Raw genomic sequence first — 15,026 nt, forward strand, 5'->3', positions numbered from 1 at the left:
AGGCCTTTTGAGCAGAAGGGCAGAGGTGGCATCTCATCATGCTCTGTTCTCTTGGGGATGTCCCTGATAGGCGCAACCCTTTGGAACATGGGCCAGATACAGTGGACCAGGTGGGGCAGCCCCCAAGGGGAAGCCTGTGGCTGGCCTGGAGCTGGCTGCCCTCAGCTGATCAGGGACTCTATTCCAGAGGTGAGCGACGGACTCTGCCAGAAGCTGACAGTGCCCTGCATGTCCTCCAAACCCCAGAAGCCTTGGGAGAAAGATGCCTGGGAGATCCCCCGGGAGTCCCTCAGGCTGGAGAAGAAACTTGGAGCTGGGCAGTTTGGGGAAGTCTGGATGGGTAAGGACCCAGGGCCAGAGTGGGGAGGGGAAGGAGGGGAGAGGGAGGTCCTTGCTTTCAGGAACAGCCTGAGGCAAAGTGGGAATGCCACCCAGGGCAGAGGGGAGATTTGAATAATAACCATAAAGGAGCAATTCTTCAGTTCCTCTCTGATAGCAAACCAAATTGTCCTGCCATGCAAACACTGATTTGCCTTTGAGGCCAGTCCTGTTGGGGTCAAACACTTTCTTCTGGGAAGCAGGAGTCCTAGATGAGGAATCTGCTCCCTCACATGGAGCTGGGACAGTGTATTAGTTGGGTGTTGAGATAACCTGAACATCTCTTAGGATGATGAAAATTAAGAATGGGAAAGAATATAGGACTTCCCTGGTGATCCAGTGGTTAAGACTCTGTGCTTCCAATGCAGGGGGTACGGGTTTCGATCCCCGGTTGGGGAACTAAGATCCCACATGCCATGCAGCGTGGCAAAAAAAAAAAAAAAAAAAAGAATGGGTAAGTATAACTGGAGATTTCCAGGTGAGTTCAGTGTTGGCAGCTGATGAACAAGCTGTTCTGAGCACCTGCCGTGTGCCCAGCGCCATGCTGGGGCATTGTGGAGCACCAAAAAGTCATATTCCACCCCTGCTGTCCTGCCTCTAATAACCTAAAAATAGCAAAGCCTGCTTTGCAGGACTGTGGGTTAGACACGATGCCTGGCCCAGTGCCTGGTGCCCCCCATTGTGTTTATACTCCACCACGTTCCAAATGGGAGTGAAGACAACTTACAGATATGCAAACAATTCAGCCAGAAAAAAATAAGGTTAAAATCCACGTATTTTAACTATATTTATTGAGAGCCTACTATATGCCAGGCACTGAATAAGAGAATGTGGCAGAGAAAGTATGGAGAGGAAGGTAAGACAGATTGGGCTGATGAGGTTGGAAAACAAAATATATTATATGAGGCCTTAGACTCTTACTATAGGAAGACCTCAACTCTGGATTAGAGCTTCCTGGCAGCCAAGGCAAACATGGAAACACAAGCAACAACGAGATTTACAAGATCAACAAGATGAAGCAGGGAAGGAGTAGGGTGAGGTGAGGGAACAGCATGTGCAAAGTCCCTGTGGTGGGAAAGGGAGTTGGCTGCTTGGGGGCTGAATGATACGCAGGCTGATTGGTGCACAAAAGGTAAGGGGGGTGTTGGTGGATGATGAGGCAAGGTGGGCAAGGCCAGATCATGCAGGGCCTTATGGACCATGATGAAACTGGTATTTACTTTGAGAGCAGTGTTAAGATTAAATAACCCATTTTAAGCAAAGATAGTATGTGTATGAATGTCTGACAAAACAAAGGTAGGTGTGTGAGTGAGTGACATAATCTGAGTGATGTTTTAAGGTTATTCTTTAATCCCTGAAAGAGCCTTTGCAGATGAGGAAACCACAGTTCAGGGAGGTTGAGTGACTTGCCCAAGGGCACACAGCTAGGAAGTGGTAAACCGGCCCTCCAACCCACATCTGTCTAAGGCCAAAGCCCATGTTTCCCCTTCTCTCTCTAAGGGCTGAGATGGGCAGGGAAGGCATCCTGGAGGAGGCAGGTCTGCACCCAGGTCTTCCAGAACTGTGGGGAAAGAGCAGTGGGTCCTGACCACCTTTCCTGCTCCCTGTTCCACTCCAGCCACCTACAACAAGCACACCAAGGTGGCCGTGAAGACCATGAAGCCCGGGAGCATGTCTGTGGACGCGTTCCTGGCAGAAGCCAACCTGATGAAAACTCTGCAGCACGACAAGCTGGTGAAGCTGCATGCTGTGGTCACGGAGGAGCCCATCTACATCATCACAGAGTTCATGGCCAAAGGTGCCACATGCTGGGAGCTGGGGATGCAGGCTGTGGCTCCTCCGGGTCAATTGCAGAGTCAAAGGTGACTCTGTCGAGGTTCTTGCCTTCAAGATTTCCCCAGTCTGGCCAGGAGCTCTTCTGACACGAGCTCACTGATCATCTTCATATCCGTCCACCCCACCCTCCTGTTTGAGGGGGTGAAATCCTGTTAGGGGGATGCCAGGAGAAGGGGAGCACATGGGCCCCTGGGAGAGCGGATGGGGCCAGAATCCCTCTGGGTGATAGGAGAAGAGGCTTCTAGGGGTTCACTGTGAGCCCTAGAGCCCGGGGTGACTCCCTAAACCACCCCCCACCATCAGCCACCTTCCCTAGCTGGACCAATGCTCCAGAAAAAAGACTCAAAGCACTAAGACCTTTGTCAACCTTAAGAGTTGACAAAGCCTCCGTTCCAGGCTGCCCCCACCCTGCCTACACACAATCCAGGACGTCTCAGGGATTTTTCTTTTAGACCACCATTTCCCAATCATTTTCAATCCCTGCCCATTTCTCTATATACAGAAACATCTCACATGACCTCCATTTAGAGTGATTCAAAATCTCAAAGCTTTTATCATTTTCTAAACACACAATTATGCCAACCTTATAAAACCATGCCCCCAGTCATCCAGCCTCAGAAAGCTGTCTCAGTCAAGGGACCAGTCTGGCAATCACAAAGTCGTTTTCCAAACGCCCAAATTCTGTTTCTCAAACGCTAGGAGCGGTAAATACTTTTATTTAAATCCATTACTATGAACGATCTTAACCACACGCTAAAGTCCTGAGAGTAGTAAATGTTGCTTCACCCTCCCCGACACAGGCAGCCTGCTGGACTTCCTCAAAAGTGAAGAAGGCAGCAAGCAGCCATTGCCAAGACTCATCGACTTCTCAGCCCAGGTGAGAGTCTAATGGGGAAGTCTGGGGAGGGGGACAGGAAGGCAATTATCTCTTCAACAAATGTTTATTGATCACATACTATAGTAATAACAGTAATAATAGCTAACATTTATTGAGTGCTCGGGATTAAAGTATGCTTTTTCTATGTGCCTTCTATGTACTAACTCATGTAGTCCTCACATCAACCTTCTAGGGTGAGATTTTTGTTATCTATTCCTTTGTAACCAACCACTCCAAAGCTTAGTAGTCTGAAACAGCAACGTATTATTTCCCATGATTCTGTGGGGTTGACTGGGGTTGGCTGGGTGGTTTTTCTGCTCCACGTGGTGAAACTGAGGTTCCTCTTGTGGATGCATTCTGCTGAGAGCTTGCCTGGGGCTAGAATGTCCGAGATGGTGGCTCATCCTCCAAGTCTCTCTCCAGTGGCCCCACGTCACTCAATAGGCCAACCAGAGCTCCTTTACATCCTGGCAGCGAGGTTCCAAGAGGGAACCTTCTAAGGGACCAAGCCGTAAATGAGCAAGCTCCGCTTGCACCATGCTTACTAATGTCCCCTTGGCCAAAGCAAGTCCCATGCCCAGCCCTCAGTCAGTGTGGGAGGGACTTACACCATGAGTCCCAGGAGGCATGGTTCACTGGAAGCCACTGATGTAATAGTCTGGCCACAGATAGGTAATTGTCACTCCATTTTACAGAACAGGAAATTGAGGCACAGAGATGAAGTGAAGTACAGATGAGGAAACTAAGGCCCAGTGAGGTGGAGTAGCTTGCCTAAATTACTATGTTACTTTTAGGGGATACAGCAGTGAACAAAATGGAAAGTATTGCTGTCCTCCCAGGGGTTACACTTACTAAACAACTGAATCTCTTAGAGAGCCAGGACCACTTGGGTCCTGGCTCAGTGCCAAAAGAATGCAGTATCCAGCAAAATTTAAAATGTCCATAAATCACACAAACGCTTCTTAAAACCCCATTTTCTATCTCATCTTCCCTTCACTTTCTACAGCTCTTCTCACCCTCAGCCTGAGTGCTTTTTACTTCTAGCCTCTCATTCTCTCCTATCTGTGGGAAAACAGGGGAGGAAAAGTCTGCTATGGGAGTACACGGCTGGAGCACTTAGCCCAGTCCAGGAGCAATCTGAGAAGGCTTCTCAGAGGAAGCGGTCTCTAGGCTGAGCCCTGAAGGATGAGTACAAGTTAGGCCGATGAAGAGGAGGGGGAAGGGTATTCTAGGCAGAAGAAGCAGCCTGTGCCAAAGCCCAAAGGGCAAAACAAGAGCTCAGCCTGGTCAGTTGGAGCCTGGGCCTGGCAAAAATGAAGGGGGTGTGGCTCGCAGCCTGGAAGGTGTTAAGGGAGACGGGGCGCCTGGGCCTAGGGCTGGGCCTTCTGGAGATGCCTGAGGCAGAGTTCATTTGAGTACGCAAATCATGGGGGGGCGTGGGCAGAGGTATAATAAAAGACTTTACCTTTCAGAGCCTGGAATGCCAGAGGCCTATGGAAATCAAGACCTGGCATTTTCCCTTCAGTGGGCGCTGCCCCGGGGAAACAATAGTCTGGCCTGTTGCTAAATTATAACCATCAAACTGGCAGAAACCTTGCTGGGTGGAGGTTCACGGACTGGGGCAAGAACCACTCTCCTCGTGGCACAGACAGGAAAATAGAAACCACAGGAGGGAAACAGGTTCTAGGCCCTTGTGCATCAAGGAGCAGAGGTACACTTAGAGCCCAGGGACAGGAAGGAGTCAACCTGGTGGCCTGATCTTCACTTCTAGTCTAGAGAGGCAGGTGGGTGCAGTCAGTGGAGGCTGCCCAGCCCTGTCACCAACTGGCTGTGGAGCCTCAGATCCACTCTGGGTCTTGGTCTCTCTATTTGTCAAATGAGGGAATTGGACCATCTCTGTGGTTTTCAAGTTTGAAAGCTTTTTCTTTTTTTTTTTTTTTAAGCCATAACTCGGTTAGTCAAATGAATCTTGTAGAGCAGCTGAATACTTTAAAATAGATCAAAACAGAGCTGCTCTGATTGAAGCAGGTGGCCTTCATTTTGTCCCTCCAACCCCAAGATGACCTTGAGGTATCGATTGGATTCAGTTTGAAGAGCCCTGAGCTGGGATATCCCTACAGGCCCTTCCAGCTGGTTCTGTGATTCCCTGATACTCTGAGAAGCAAACCCAGTAATAATGCCTGACATCATGGCAGCCCACTCGGTGGGCATGAAATCTCACCACCTCATCAACCCCCAATTCGTAGACCAACCCTGAACCCAGTCAACCTATCCACTATTTGTTCAGTTGACAAATCCTTGAGAAGAACCACTGTCTACACATGGGCTTAGGAATCACGTAGAGTTTTGCTATTGACCCCAGCTCCGCCTGTGTAGCTTTGAGCAAATTTCTTAACCTTTCTCAGGGCCACTTTCCTCAACAGGGACCATTATAGCCACTGTTGAAGTGAATAATTATATGCCAGACTCTGTTCTGAGCCCTGATGTAGACTTAGAGTATTAATCCTCACACGACCCCTTGGAAGAAGGTTCTATTGTCCCCATTTTACAGAGAAGAAGAGTGAGGCACAGAGGGTTAAAGTAGTTTGCTTGGAGATCACAGAGATATGGGGCTCAAATTGAGCTGGTCCAACCCCGGAGTCACCTGAGCCTTCTCGTCTGCTGTCTCCTGAGTGGGGTTAGTCCCACCTGCCCCACTGAGCTCATGAGCTGATGTGCAAATTCAGAACATGAGAGTCTGTCCCTGGGTACTGAAAACCGGTGACGACCAGCGTTAGTGCCTGCTCTGTGCCAAACATTCAGGTAGAGTAATGGACACAGACCCTGAGCAGGGCTGTCAGATTTCCAGTCCTGGTCTCCGCTTGGGCCAGTTAATTATTTCTCTAGGATTCAGTTTTCTCACCTGTAGAATAGTGCTGATATCAATAGTACCTCCCCCAAAGCAGAGAGTAAATGCTATTTAAGTTTGTTAAGTATTATCTTATGGTTAATGAATAAGCTACAACGTCCGCCGTTAATGTTACAGCTGTTGTTAACTCTTTGGTCGAGGAACTCCTTATAAATTTTCCACACCCCCAGGTCAAGACTCTGCCTTACCACAAACAAAATCAGAAAGTCTCACGTCTTTGTTGGAAAGCCTGGAGCCTCAGACCTCAGTTCCAATGGCCACAGGTGCTCCCTGCTGGCCACTTTCCACAAGTGCACCATCCACTTGCCTCAGACTTTGAACAGGCTTGTGTCTCGGTTTGGTCTGGCCAGAAGTCCCGCCTCCCCAAATAATCTCACCAGATTGCACCAGCTGCAGTTCTCCAGAGCACTGGAGTTCTGGGTAACTAGAGGCAGCTTGGGGTATGGGGAGTGGAAATCCACAGACAGGTTTGAGTCAGAATCTCCCTGGTGGTGTGATCTAGAAAATGTGTCCCTCCCCTGTACAACAGAAATGGTGATAACGCCTGCCTCAAGGACATTGAAGGCCAGTTTATGAACTATAAATGCTATTTTCTGAGTTTCTGAGGGTTAATGCACAAACCCTTGTAAGTGGAAAACGTCTCTAAGGAAAAATCCCACATCTTTCTGTCAGGCTTCCAAGGTCCCATTGTGAATAAGAATTCTCCACACAAGGTTGGGATTGACATGTATACATTAATATGTATAAAATGGATAACTAATAAGAACCTGCTGTATAAAAAAATAAATAAAATTCAAAACAAAAAAAAGAATCCTCCACACAGTCCATTATGCACTCAGCAGCCATGATGACATTAAAATATATACCAGACCATGTCACTCTCCTGCTCTAAGACTTCTCTCTTCCCTTCATGCTTAGAATACAACCCAACTGCCTCTCCTAACCTACAAGGTTCTTCCCAATCAGCAGCCTCCCTAACAACCTCAACTCCCCCAACTTCCCCTCTGGCAACTTCGGCTCAGCCACCTGTTCTATGAATACCCAAGCTCACTCCTACTTCCGGACCTTTGCTCATGGTGATGCTCTTATCTGACACACTTTTATCATCACTCAGATCTTTCCTAAAGTTTCACCTCATCAGAGCAGCCTTCCCTGACCATCCAATCCAAAACAGCCCTCTACACTTTGTGTCCTATTACCTGCTTCGTCCTTTCTTTATGGTACTTATTACCACCTGCAGGGACCTTGCCTGGCTCCCCACCTGTTCAAGCAATATGTCTGGCACCCATGAGACACTCAGTAGATATTTGTTGAATGAATAAAGGAATTTTCCCTACCCAGGCTTGGGGGTGAAGGAGGCATAAGAGATACAGCAGAACGTTATGTGAGCCTAGGTTGTTCCCAGAAGTGGAGTTGGGGATGAAAGCCCGTCGAAGTATACTGGTTTGTGTGTGTGCAGGTCCTTGGAGAAATAACACTTTTTCCTCAAAGCGTTCTTGGGAGGTCTTGCAGCTCTAGAGAAGCCCCAAACTGGCCCAGGCCCTGAGGATCCCCCCAGTCTGGCTGGGGAGACAGAGAAATGCCACCCTGAGCCCAGGACCCTCCCACATAAAAAGAGGGAGCTGGCGCACGTATTTTCCAGCCTTCTCACACTTGGACATTTCTCTTCTGCTTTTGGATGAGACCCACCTTGGGCTGGGCCAGATCCGAGGGTAAGGGTGTCTCTGTTTTGGGTGGAGATTGCAGAAGGCATGGCCTTCATCGAGCAGAGGAACTATATCCACCGAGACCTCCGAGCCGCCAACATCTTGGTGTCTGCGTCCCTGGTGTGCAAGATTGCTGACTTCGGCCTGGCACGGATCATAGAGGACAATGAGTACACAGCTCGGGAAGGTAGGGGATGCTGCCGAGGGCCCCGTGGAGCCCACTCGGGTGGGTCGTGACTGTTGAGAGTTAAGACCCGTGAAAGTGATTGGTAAAAATGCAAAGGTCTGTCCCAGTATCAGCTGTGAGTTATTAAGCTGGACGGACTCCTGGACATAGTGTCTTGGTCTGCAGAGTCTCCCCCAGTGACTGTGATCAGTTGTAGATTGGGTTAGTCAAGTCATGTTGAAATTAAGGGTAAGAGCATCGTAATGTGTAGTCGACAAAAACTGGGAAGCATCTAAATGTCCACAAAGAGTAGAATGATATTTAAATTGGGGTATAGTCACAGAATATAATATTATGTAACGATGAGAACTTACGAACCAGTGACACATGCAAAAAAGTAGATGACTCTCACGGCATAATATCGAAATAAAAGAAATCAGACAAAAAAGTAGATGCTGGATAGTTGCATCTATATAAAATTCAGAAACAGGCAAACACATATGTGAAGGTTGACAGCAGCAATATTCTTAAGAGCCCCAAAGTGGAAGCAGCCCAAATGTCCATCAACTGATACACAAAATGGGATATAGACATACAATGGAATATCATTTGGCCATAAAAAAAGGCATGAAGTACTAATATACCCTAAACATGGATAAACGTTGAAACATGTTAAGTGAAAGAAGCCAGACACGAAGACCTATATTATATGATTCCATTTACATGAAATGCCCAGAACAAGCAAATCTACAGACAGAAAGTAGATTAACTCCAGCCTAGGGCTGGAGTGGGGACCTGGCAAGAAATGAGTAGTGACTGCTATGGTTTTGGGGGGTATGATGAAAATATTTTAAAACACAACTTTATGAATATACTAAGAACCATTGTACTGTATACTTTAGGTGGGTGAATTATATGGTCTGTGAATGTATCTCAAACAAAAAAAACAGGCAAAACTCATTTACGATGTTAGAGATCAGAATAATAGCTACCTGGATTGGGGGGGTTATTGACAGAGAGGGGGCCGGAGGGAACACTTCTGAGAAAGTGTTCTATATCTTGATCTGAGTGGTGATTACAAAAGGATATACATATATAAAATGCATCAAGCTGTGTATGAAAGATTTGTACATTTTATTTCATGTTTATTATGACACAATTTAAAAAATCTAAACTTAGGGCAACCACTAAAAGAATAGAGTGTAGGGCTTCCCTGGCGGCGCAGTGGTTGAGAGTCCGCCTGCTGATGCAGGGGACACGGGTTCGTTCCCCAGTCTGGGAGGATCCCACATGCCGCGGAGCGGCTGGGCCCGTGAGCCATGGCCGCTGAGCCTGCGCGTCCGGAGCCTGTGCTCCGCAACGGGAGAGGCCACAACAGTGAGAGGCCCGCATACCGCAAAAAAAAAAAAGAATAGAGTGTATAATTTCTAAACCAAGAGAAGATAAGCAGGAATAAAAAAAACTCTCTCAATCCCAAGGAAGGAAGGGATTGGGGAAAAAAAGAAAAAACATAGAGCATTTTCAGAACTTGACTATGTACTAAATCATAAAGCAGGTCTCAACAAACTCCAAAGAACATGTATCCTTTACACCACATTCCCCGACCACAGTGGAATTATGATAGAAATCACTCACCAAAGGTTAACTAAACCCATCCCAGACCAGAGGCAAGGAGGGGAGGACTAGAAGGGGAGACACCCAGTGACGGGGGAAACCTCAGAGGCCAAGAGCCAAAATCTTCCCTTTCCCCATTGCAGGGGGTTAGGGGGCGGAGGCATCAGATGTGACCTGGTCTCAAAGTCCCTTGAAGTTCTGCTGTCCCCAAAGATCCTGTGACCTCTAGGACTCCACTCTTCAGGAGTTGCAGTTCACCAGGACATCAGCTGAATCAATGAGGTGGCCCCAGAGAGTGAGTTCCCAGACACACCCCAGGCACCTCGGCCCACTCCTCCCCACTTTAGCCATCTGTCCTCAGGATGGATGTTCCTTGCTTCCATGGAGGCCAGATTGAGGGAAGTCACAGTTCTGCAGGGGGCAGACGTTGGCAGCTGTACCGCTGTCCTGTTCCCTTGCACTAGCAGAGACCCAGCCCTGACTGCTCCCCAGACTCAGCCTGACTCTGCTCTGTCCAAACCACAGGGGCCAAGTTCCCCATCAAGTGGACAGCTCCTGAAGCCATCAACTTTGGCTCCTTCACCATCAAGTCAGACGTCTGGTCCTTTGGTATCCTGCTGATGGAGATCGTCACCTACGGCCGGATCCCTTACCCAGGTAGGAGAGGGAACATCAGCTTGGGGCTGCTTCCAGGGCCCAGCCTGGCTCTCTTCTCTTGTCAATGCGGCCATTCGGACTGAGTTTTTGTTTGTTTGTTTGTTATTTTGTTTATTTATTGTTATCAATTTCTTTTTTTTTTTTTACTGCATCGGGTCTTCTTTGAGGCACGCGGGATCATTCGTTGCAGCGTGCGAGCTCTTCGTTGTGGTGCGCGGGCTTCTCTCTAATTGTGGTTTGCGGGTTTTCCCTCTCTAGTTGTGGCACGCGGGCTCCAGAGCGCGTGGGCTCTGTAGTTTGCGGCACGGGGGCTCTCTAGTTGAGGCACACGAGCTCAGTAGTTGTGGCACACAGGCTTAGTTGCCCCACTGCATGTGAGATCTTAGTTCCCTGACCAGGTATCAAACCCACGTCCCCTGCATTGTAAGGTAGATTCTTTACCACTGGACCACCAGGGAAGTCCCGATTTTTATCAATATTTTTATTGAAGTATAGTTCATTTACAATGTGTTAATTTCTGCTGTACAGCAAAGTGATTCAGTTATATACATTCTTTTTTAATATTCTTTTCCATTATGTTTTATCATAGGATACTGAATATAGTTCTCTGTGCTGTACAGTAGGACCTTGTTGTTTATCCATTCTATATATAAAAGCGACCATCTGCTAACCCCAACCTCCCACTCCATCTCTCCCCCAACCCCATCCCTCCCCCAACCCCTTCCCCCTTGGCAACCACCAGTCTGTTCTCTATGTCAGACTGAGTTCCTGGCCCTCACCCCCAACTTCCCCTCGCCTGCCCCATCTCACTTAAAGCCTCCATTATCCATCCAGTTTCTTAAGCCTGAAATCTGGGAGCCTGCTTGGCCCTTCCTCTTCTCTCATCCGTTTCCACATCCAAGAAGTCACAGGGTTCTGGCCATTTGACTCCAAAACATCCCAAGTCGGCCCACTTCTAACTCCACAGCCTCCACCAACACCAGGCCAACGTCCTCCCTCACCTCGCTGGTGCAGTGGCCTCCTAATCAGTCTCCCATCTCTCTAATAGGCCTTTCTCCACCTGAGACCAGAGGGATTTTTCTAAAACTGTGAACCAGATCTTTTCCCTTCTCCACCTCTAACTTTTTAATGGCCTCCCAGCATAATTAGGACAGAATCCCAACTCCTAATTGTGGCCTGCAGGTCCTTCATGATCCAGCCCCTGCCTACTTCTCCCATTTCATTTCATGCTGTACCCCACAGCCCAGTCATCTGAAGCAGCAACCTTTTTGGCACCAGGGACTGGTTTCACGGAAGACAGTTCTCCCACCGATGGAGGTGGGAGGGTGTTTCAGGTGGTAACGCGAGGGATGGGGAGCAATGGGGGGCAGCAGATGAAGCTCCGCTGGCTCACCCACCGTTCCTGTACTGGTCCACGCCCCAGTGGTTGGGGACCTCTGATCTAAAGTACCATACATGTCCCTGTGATTCTCATTCACAGTACCCTATACTGTTTCATTCACAGCATTCATCACCGCTGATAACTATATATTCATTTGGTATTTTCTCCATCAGACTCTGAGCTCTGTGAGGCCAGAAATCTTTTCTGTATTCCTCACTGGTGCATCCGCACTGCCTACATTTGTGCTTGGCTCATAATGGGTGTCTAGTAACTATTCGTCAAATGGGTGAACTTATCCCCATGCTTATGGGCAGCACCCTACACTGCGTAGACCATAGGGTATACAAAGATATACCCGACATGTAGATTGCCTGGGACTCATTAAATAAAGTTGTTCTCTGTTCCTTTTCAGTTGGGACGTATCCTAGGGTATCTGTAGCCAGAACACTGGGGAGAGGAGGCAAGGTGGATATAAAGAGTCCCTGACTTTTTTTTTTTTTTTTTTTTTCGCGGTACGCGGGCCTCTCACTGCTGTGGCCTCTCCCGTTGCGGAGCACGGGCTCTGGACGCGCAGGCTCGGCGGCCATGGCTCACGGGCCCAGCCGCTCCGCGGCATGTGGGATCTTCCCGGACCAGGGCACGAACCCGTGTCCCCTGCATCGGCAGGCGGACTCTCAACCACTGCACCACCAGGGAAGTCCTGAGTTTTAATCCTGTCCCCATCAACTATTACACTTTGGGAAATCCACTTGACTTCTACCCTAATTCTTCATCTGTAAAGATTATAGGTAATGATGTCAACTACCTTGCAGAAGTGGTTTTGAAGATTAGAAATAAAAGGTGTAGACACTTGGTTCACTCATCAGTATTTATCAAATTCCTACTGTGTGTTAGGCATGAAGGATACAGTGAGAGACAAGGTCCCTGCTCAGCAGGAGCTCACGTTCTAGCCTGGAGGAACACACACTAAACAGACACACACTCTCAGTGGAGATCACTGCAGAGAAGAAAATGAAGCAGGGGCTCGGGAGAGGGGGTGACATGGGCCTCCTGCGGACAGGGAGCACTGTCAGAGCAGGTCATATTTGAGCGGAAAGCCAGCTGAGTGAAGATCTGGGGAAAGGACTCCAGGTAGGAGGTACTGCCAGCTCTTAGGGCCTTCGGTGTGCCTGAAGAATAGCAAGGAAGCCAGGTAGCTGGAGACAAGGAATGAGAGCAGACGGTACGTGAGGGGGTTGGCAGGGGCCCAGTCAGGCGGGATCCATAGTCATGGCGAAGCCTATAGGTGTTAGTCTAAGTGTACAGAAGCCATTGGAGGGTTCTAGGCAGGGGAGTGGCATCATCTGATTTCCGCATTTAAGTGATGCTCTGGTTAGTGTGGAGAGTGGGAGAGTGCATCAGGGCTGGGGCGATGGTGGGAGCTGCAGCAGTGGCACAGGCGATGGTGACAGTCGTAACAGATATAAGTTGATGAGTTGGTGCTGTGTTTTATAAGAAGAAAGGATGTGACTTACTGATGTGGAAGGTGAGGGAGAGAGAAGAATCAAGGATGAGTCTCCTTGTTTTGATTGAGCAACTGGGTGCATCATGGTCTGGGAATAGACATTCAAGAATTCTGTTTCAGCCCTGTTAAATCTGAGGTGACTTGTAGACACCCAAGTACAGATGTTCAAGGAAGCACTTGGATCTATGAATATGTTTGGTGTTCAGGACTGGTAATATAAAATTGGGGATCATAGATGTTTAAAGGGTTGTTCTTGAGGATAACTAACATAAACTTTAATTGAACAAAGAAATGTTCCCGGGGCTTTCCTGGTGGCGCAGTTGTTGTGAATCTGCCTGCTAATGCAGGGGACACGGGTTCGAGCCCTGGTCTGGGAGGATCCCACATGCCGCGGAGCAACTAGGCCCGTGAGCCACAACTACTGAGCCTGCGCGTCTGGAGCCTGTGCTCCGCAACAAGGGAGGCCGCGATAGTGAGAGGCCCGCGCACTGCGATAAAGAGTGGCCCCCGCTTGCCACAACTAGAGAAAGCCCTTGCACAGAAACGAAGACCCAACACAGCAAAAATAAATAAATTAATTAATAAACTCCTACCCCCAACATCTTCTAAAAAAAAAAAAAATGTTCCCACTCATAGGGTGACACTGAGTCTAGCTATCTGACTGTTTTATCTTGAGGGTACACCAATAAAAACCAGGCAATGGGTTATGGAATGCTGTATCCATTAGGATGCATTAGGCTGCAAGTAACAAATTATCAGGTGGAAACAATAGGTAAGTTATTATTCCCCAGAGCAAGGAGTCTGGCACTGGTGACTGGTCAGTTCAGTTGCTCAAAGGCTCTCGGGACTCTGGGTTGGTTCCTCTGTGACTGTCTTCCCCATGTGGTCAGATGGCTGCTGCTGCTCCAAAGATCACATTGTGTCAGCGTCCAAAGGAAGGAGGAAGGGTGCGTCCTCCAAAGTTATGAGAAAAACCTTGCCTGAAAGTTTCCTGGGAGTCTCCCCATCAGCTCCATTGGCCCAAACTGGGCACCAGGCCCCTGCCCTCGCTGCAGGGGTGGCTGGGGAAGGGATACCTGGCTTTCACAGTGGGAGGAGCTCAGCTCCCGTGGGGAGGTGGGGAGTGATGGTTGTTGGGGAGGCAACGGTGTCTGCCACCCCAACCCCAATCCCTCCCTTTTCAATTCCATGGCTCCTTCTCAGGGATGTCAAACCCCGAGGTGATCCGGGCACTGGAGCGGGGGTACCGGATGCCTCGACCAGAGCACTGCCCCAAGGAGCTCTACAACATCATGACCCGCTGCTGGAAGAACCACCCCGAGGAACGGCCCACCTTCGAATACATCCAGAGTGTGCTGGATGACTTCTACACGGCCACCGAGGGCCAGTACCAACAGCAGCCATGACGGGGGGCGGCCAGGCAGGGCCAGGCACTGAGGCCATGCCTGCGCAGGGGCTCCAGCACCATCTGCCCAGCACCCGCTCACCTTTCCCACTCCCAGACACCCACCCTCTCTCCAGCCACAGTTCCTCATCTGTCAAGTGGGTGGGTTGGACCGGACAATCTCTTTTTGACTCTAGCAACCCACAATCTGCCAATCTCAGGACACCCCTGGCTGATATTTCTATTGCCTGGGACAGCTGGATTCCAGTTACAGCTGTGGTTTGGATGGAGAACTTTAAAAATAATGAAATAAATATTTAAATAAAAGATCTGAATGCTAAAGGTTTTACTAACAAGTTGGCTTGTCTTGTCCTGCCAATTTCTGAACATTTGCCTTTTGCTGGATGTCAAGTCAAAGGGGGAAGGACTGGCAAAGAGAAGTGGGGTTCAGTGCTCACAGTTTTCTAACTGCCCCCAAATACTTGCTGGCTGTATTAGTTTCCTATGGCTTCTGTAACAAATTAGCACAAACTTGATGGCTTAAAACAAAACAAATTTATTGTCTTGCAGTTCCATAGGTCAGAGTCTGAGATGGGTTGGCAGGGCTCTGGGGGA

The 15,026-nt window shown here is 48.8% G+C and overlaps 1 protein-coding gene across 2 annotated transcripts in view; it reads left to right on the forward strand.

Annotated features, from left to right (window-relative positions):
- The window catches only part of HCK (HCK proto-oncogene, Src family tyrosine kinase), a 38,843-nt gene extending 24,113 nt beyond the window's left edge, over positions 1 to 14,730 (forward strand). The window contains exons 8-13 of one of the 2 annotated variants that reach the window (XM_065892756.1): positions 188 to 340; positions 1,997 to 2,176; positions 3,015 to 3,091; positions 7,739 to 7,892; positions 10,011 to 10,142; positions 14,231 to 14,730. In XM_065892756.1, the coding sequence (XP_065748828.1) occupies positions 188 to 340; positions 1,997 to 2,176; positions 3,015 to 3,091; positions 7,739 to 7,892; positions 10,011 to 10,142; positions 14,231 to 14,433 (899 nt within the window). In that variant the 3' untranslated portion in view covers positions 14,434 to 14,730. The remainder of the gene's footprint in view (positions 1 to 187; positions 341 to 1,996; positions 2,177 to 3,014; positions 3,092 to 7,738; positions 7,893 to 10,010; positions 10,143 to 14,230) is intronic. The other variant, XM_065892757.1, reaches the window with a different exon arrangement.
- Positions 14,731 to 15,026: the final 296 nt, after the last annotated feature.

The sequence above is a fragment of the Phocoena phocoena genome, chromosome 15, assembly GCF_963924675.1.
Source record: "Phocoena phocoena chromosome 15, mPhoPho1.1, whole genome shotgun sequence".
NCBI lineage: Eukaryota > Metazoa > Chordata > Mammalia > Artiodactyla > Phocoenidae > Phocoena > Phocoena phocoena.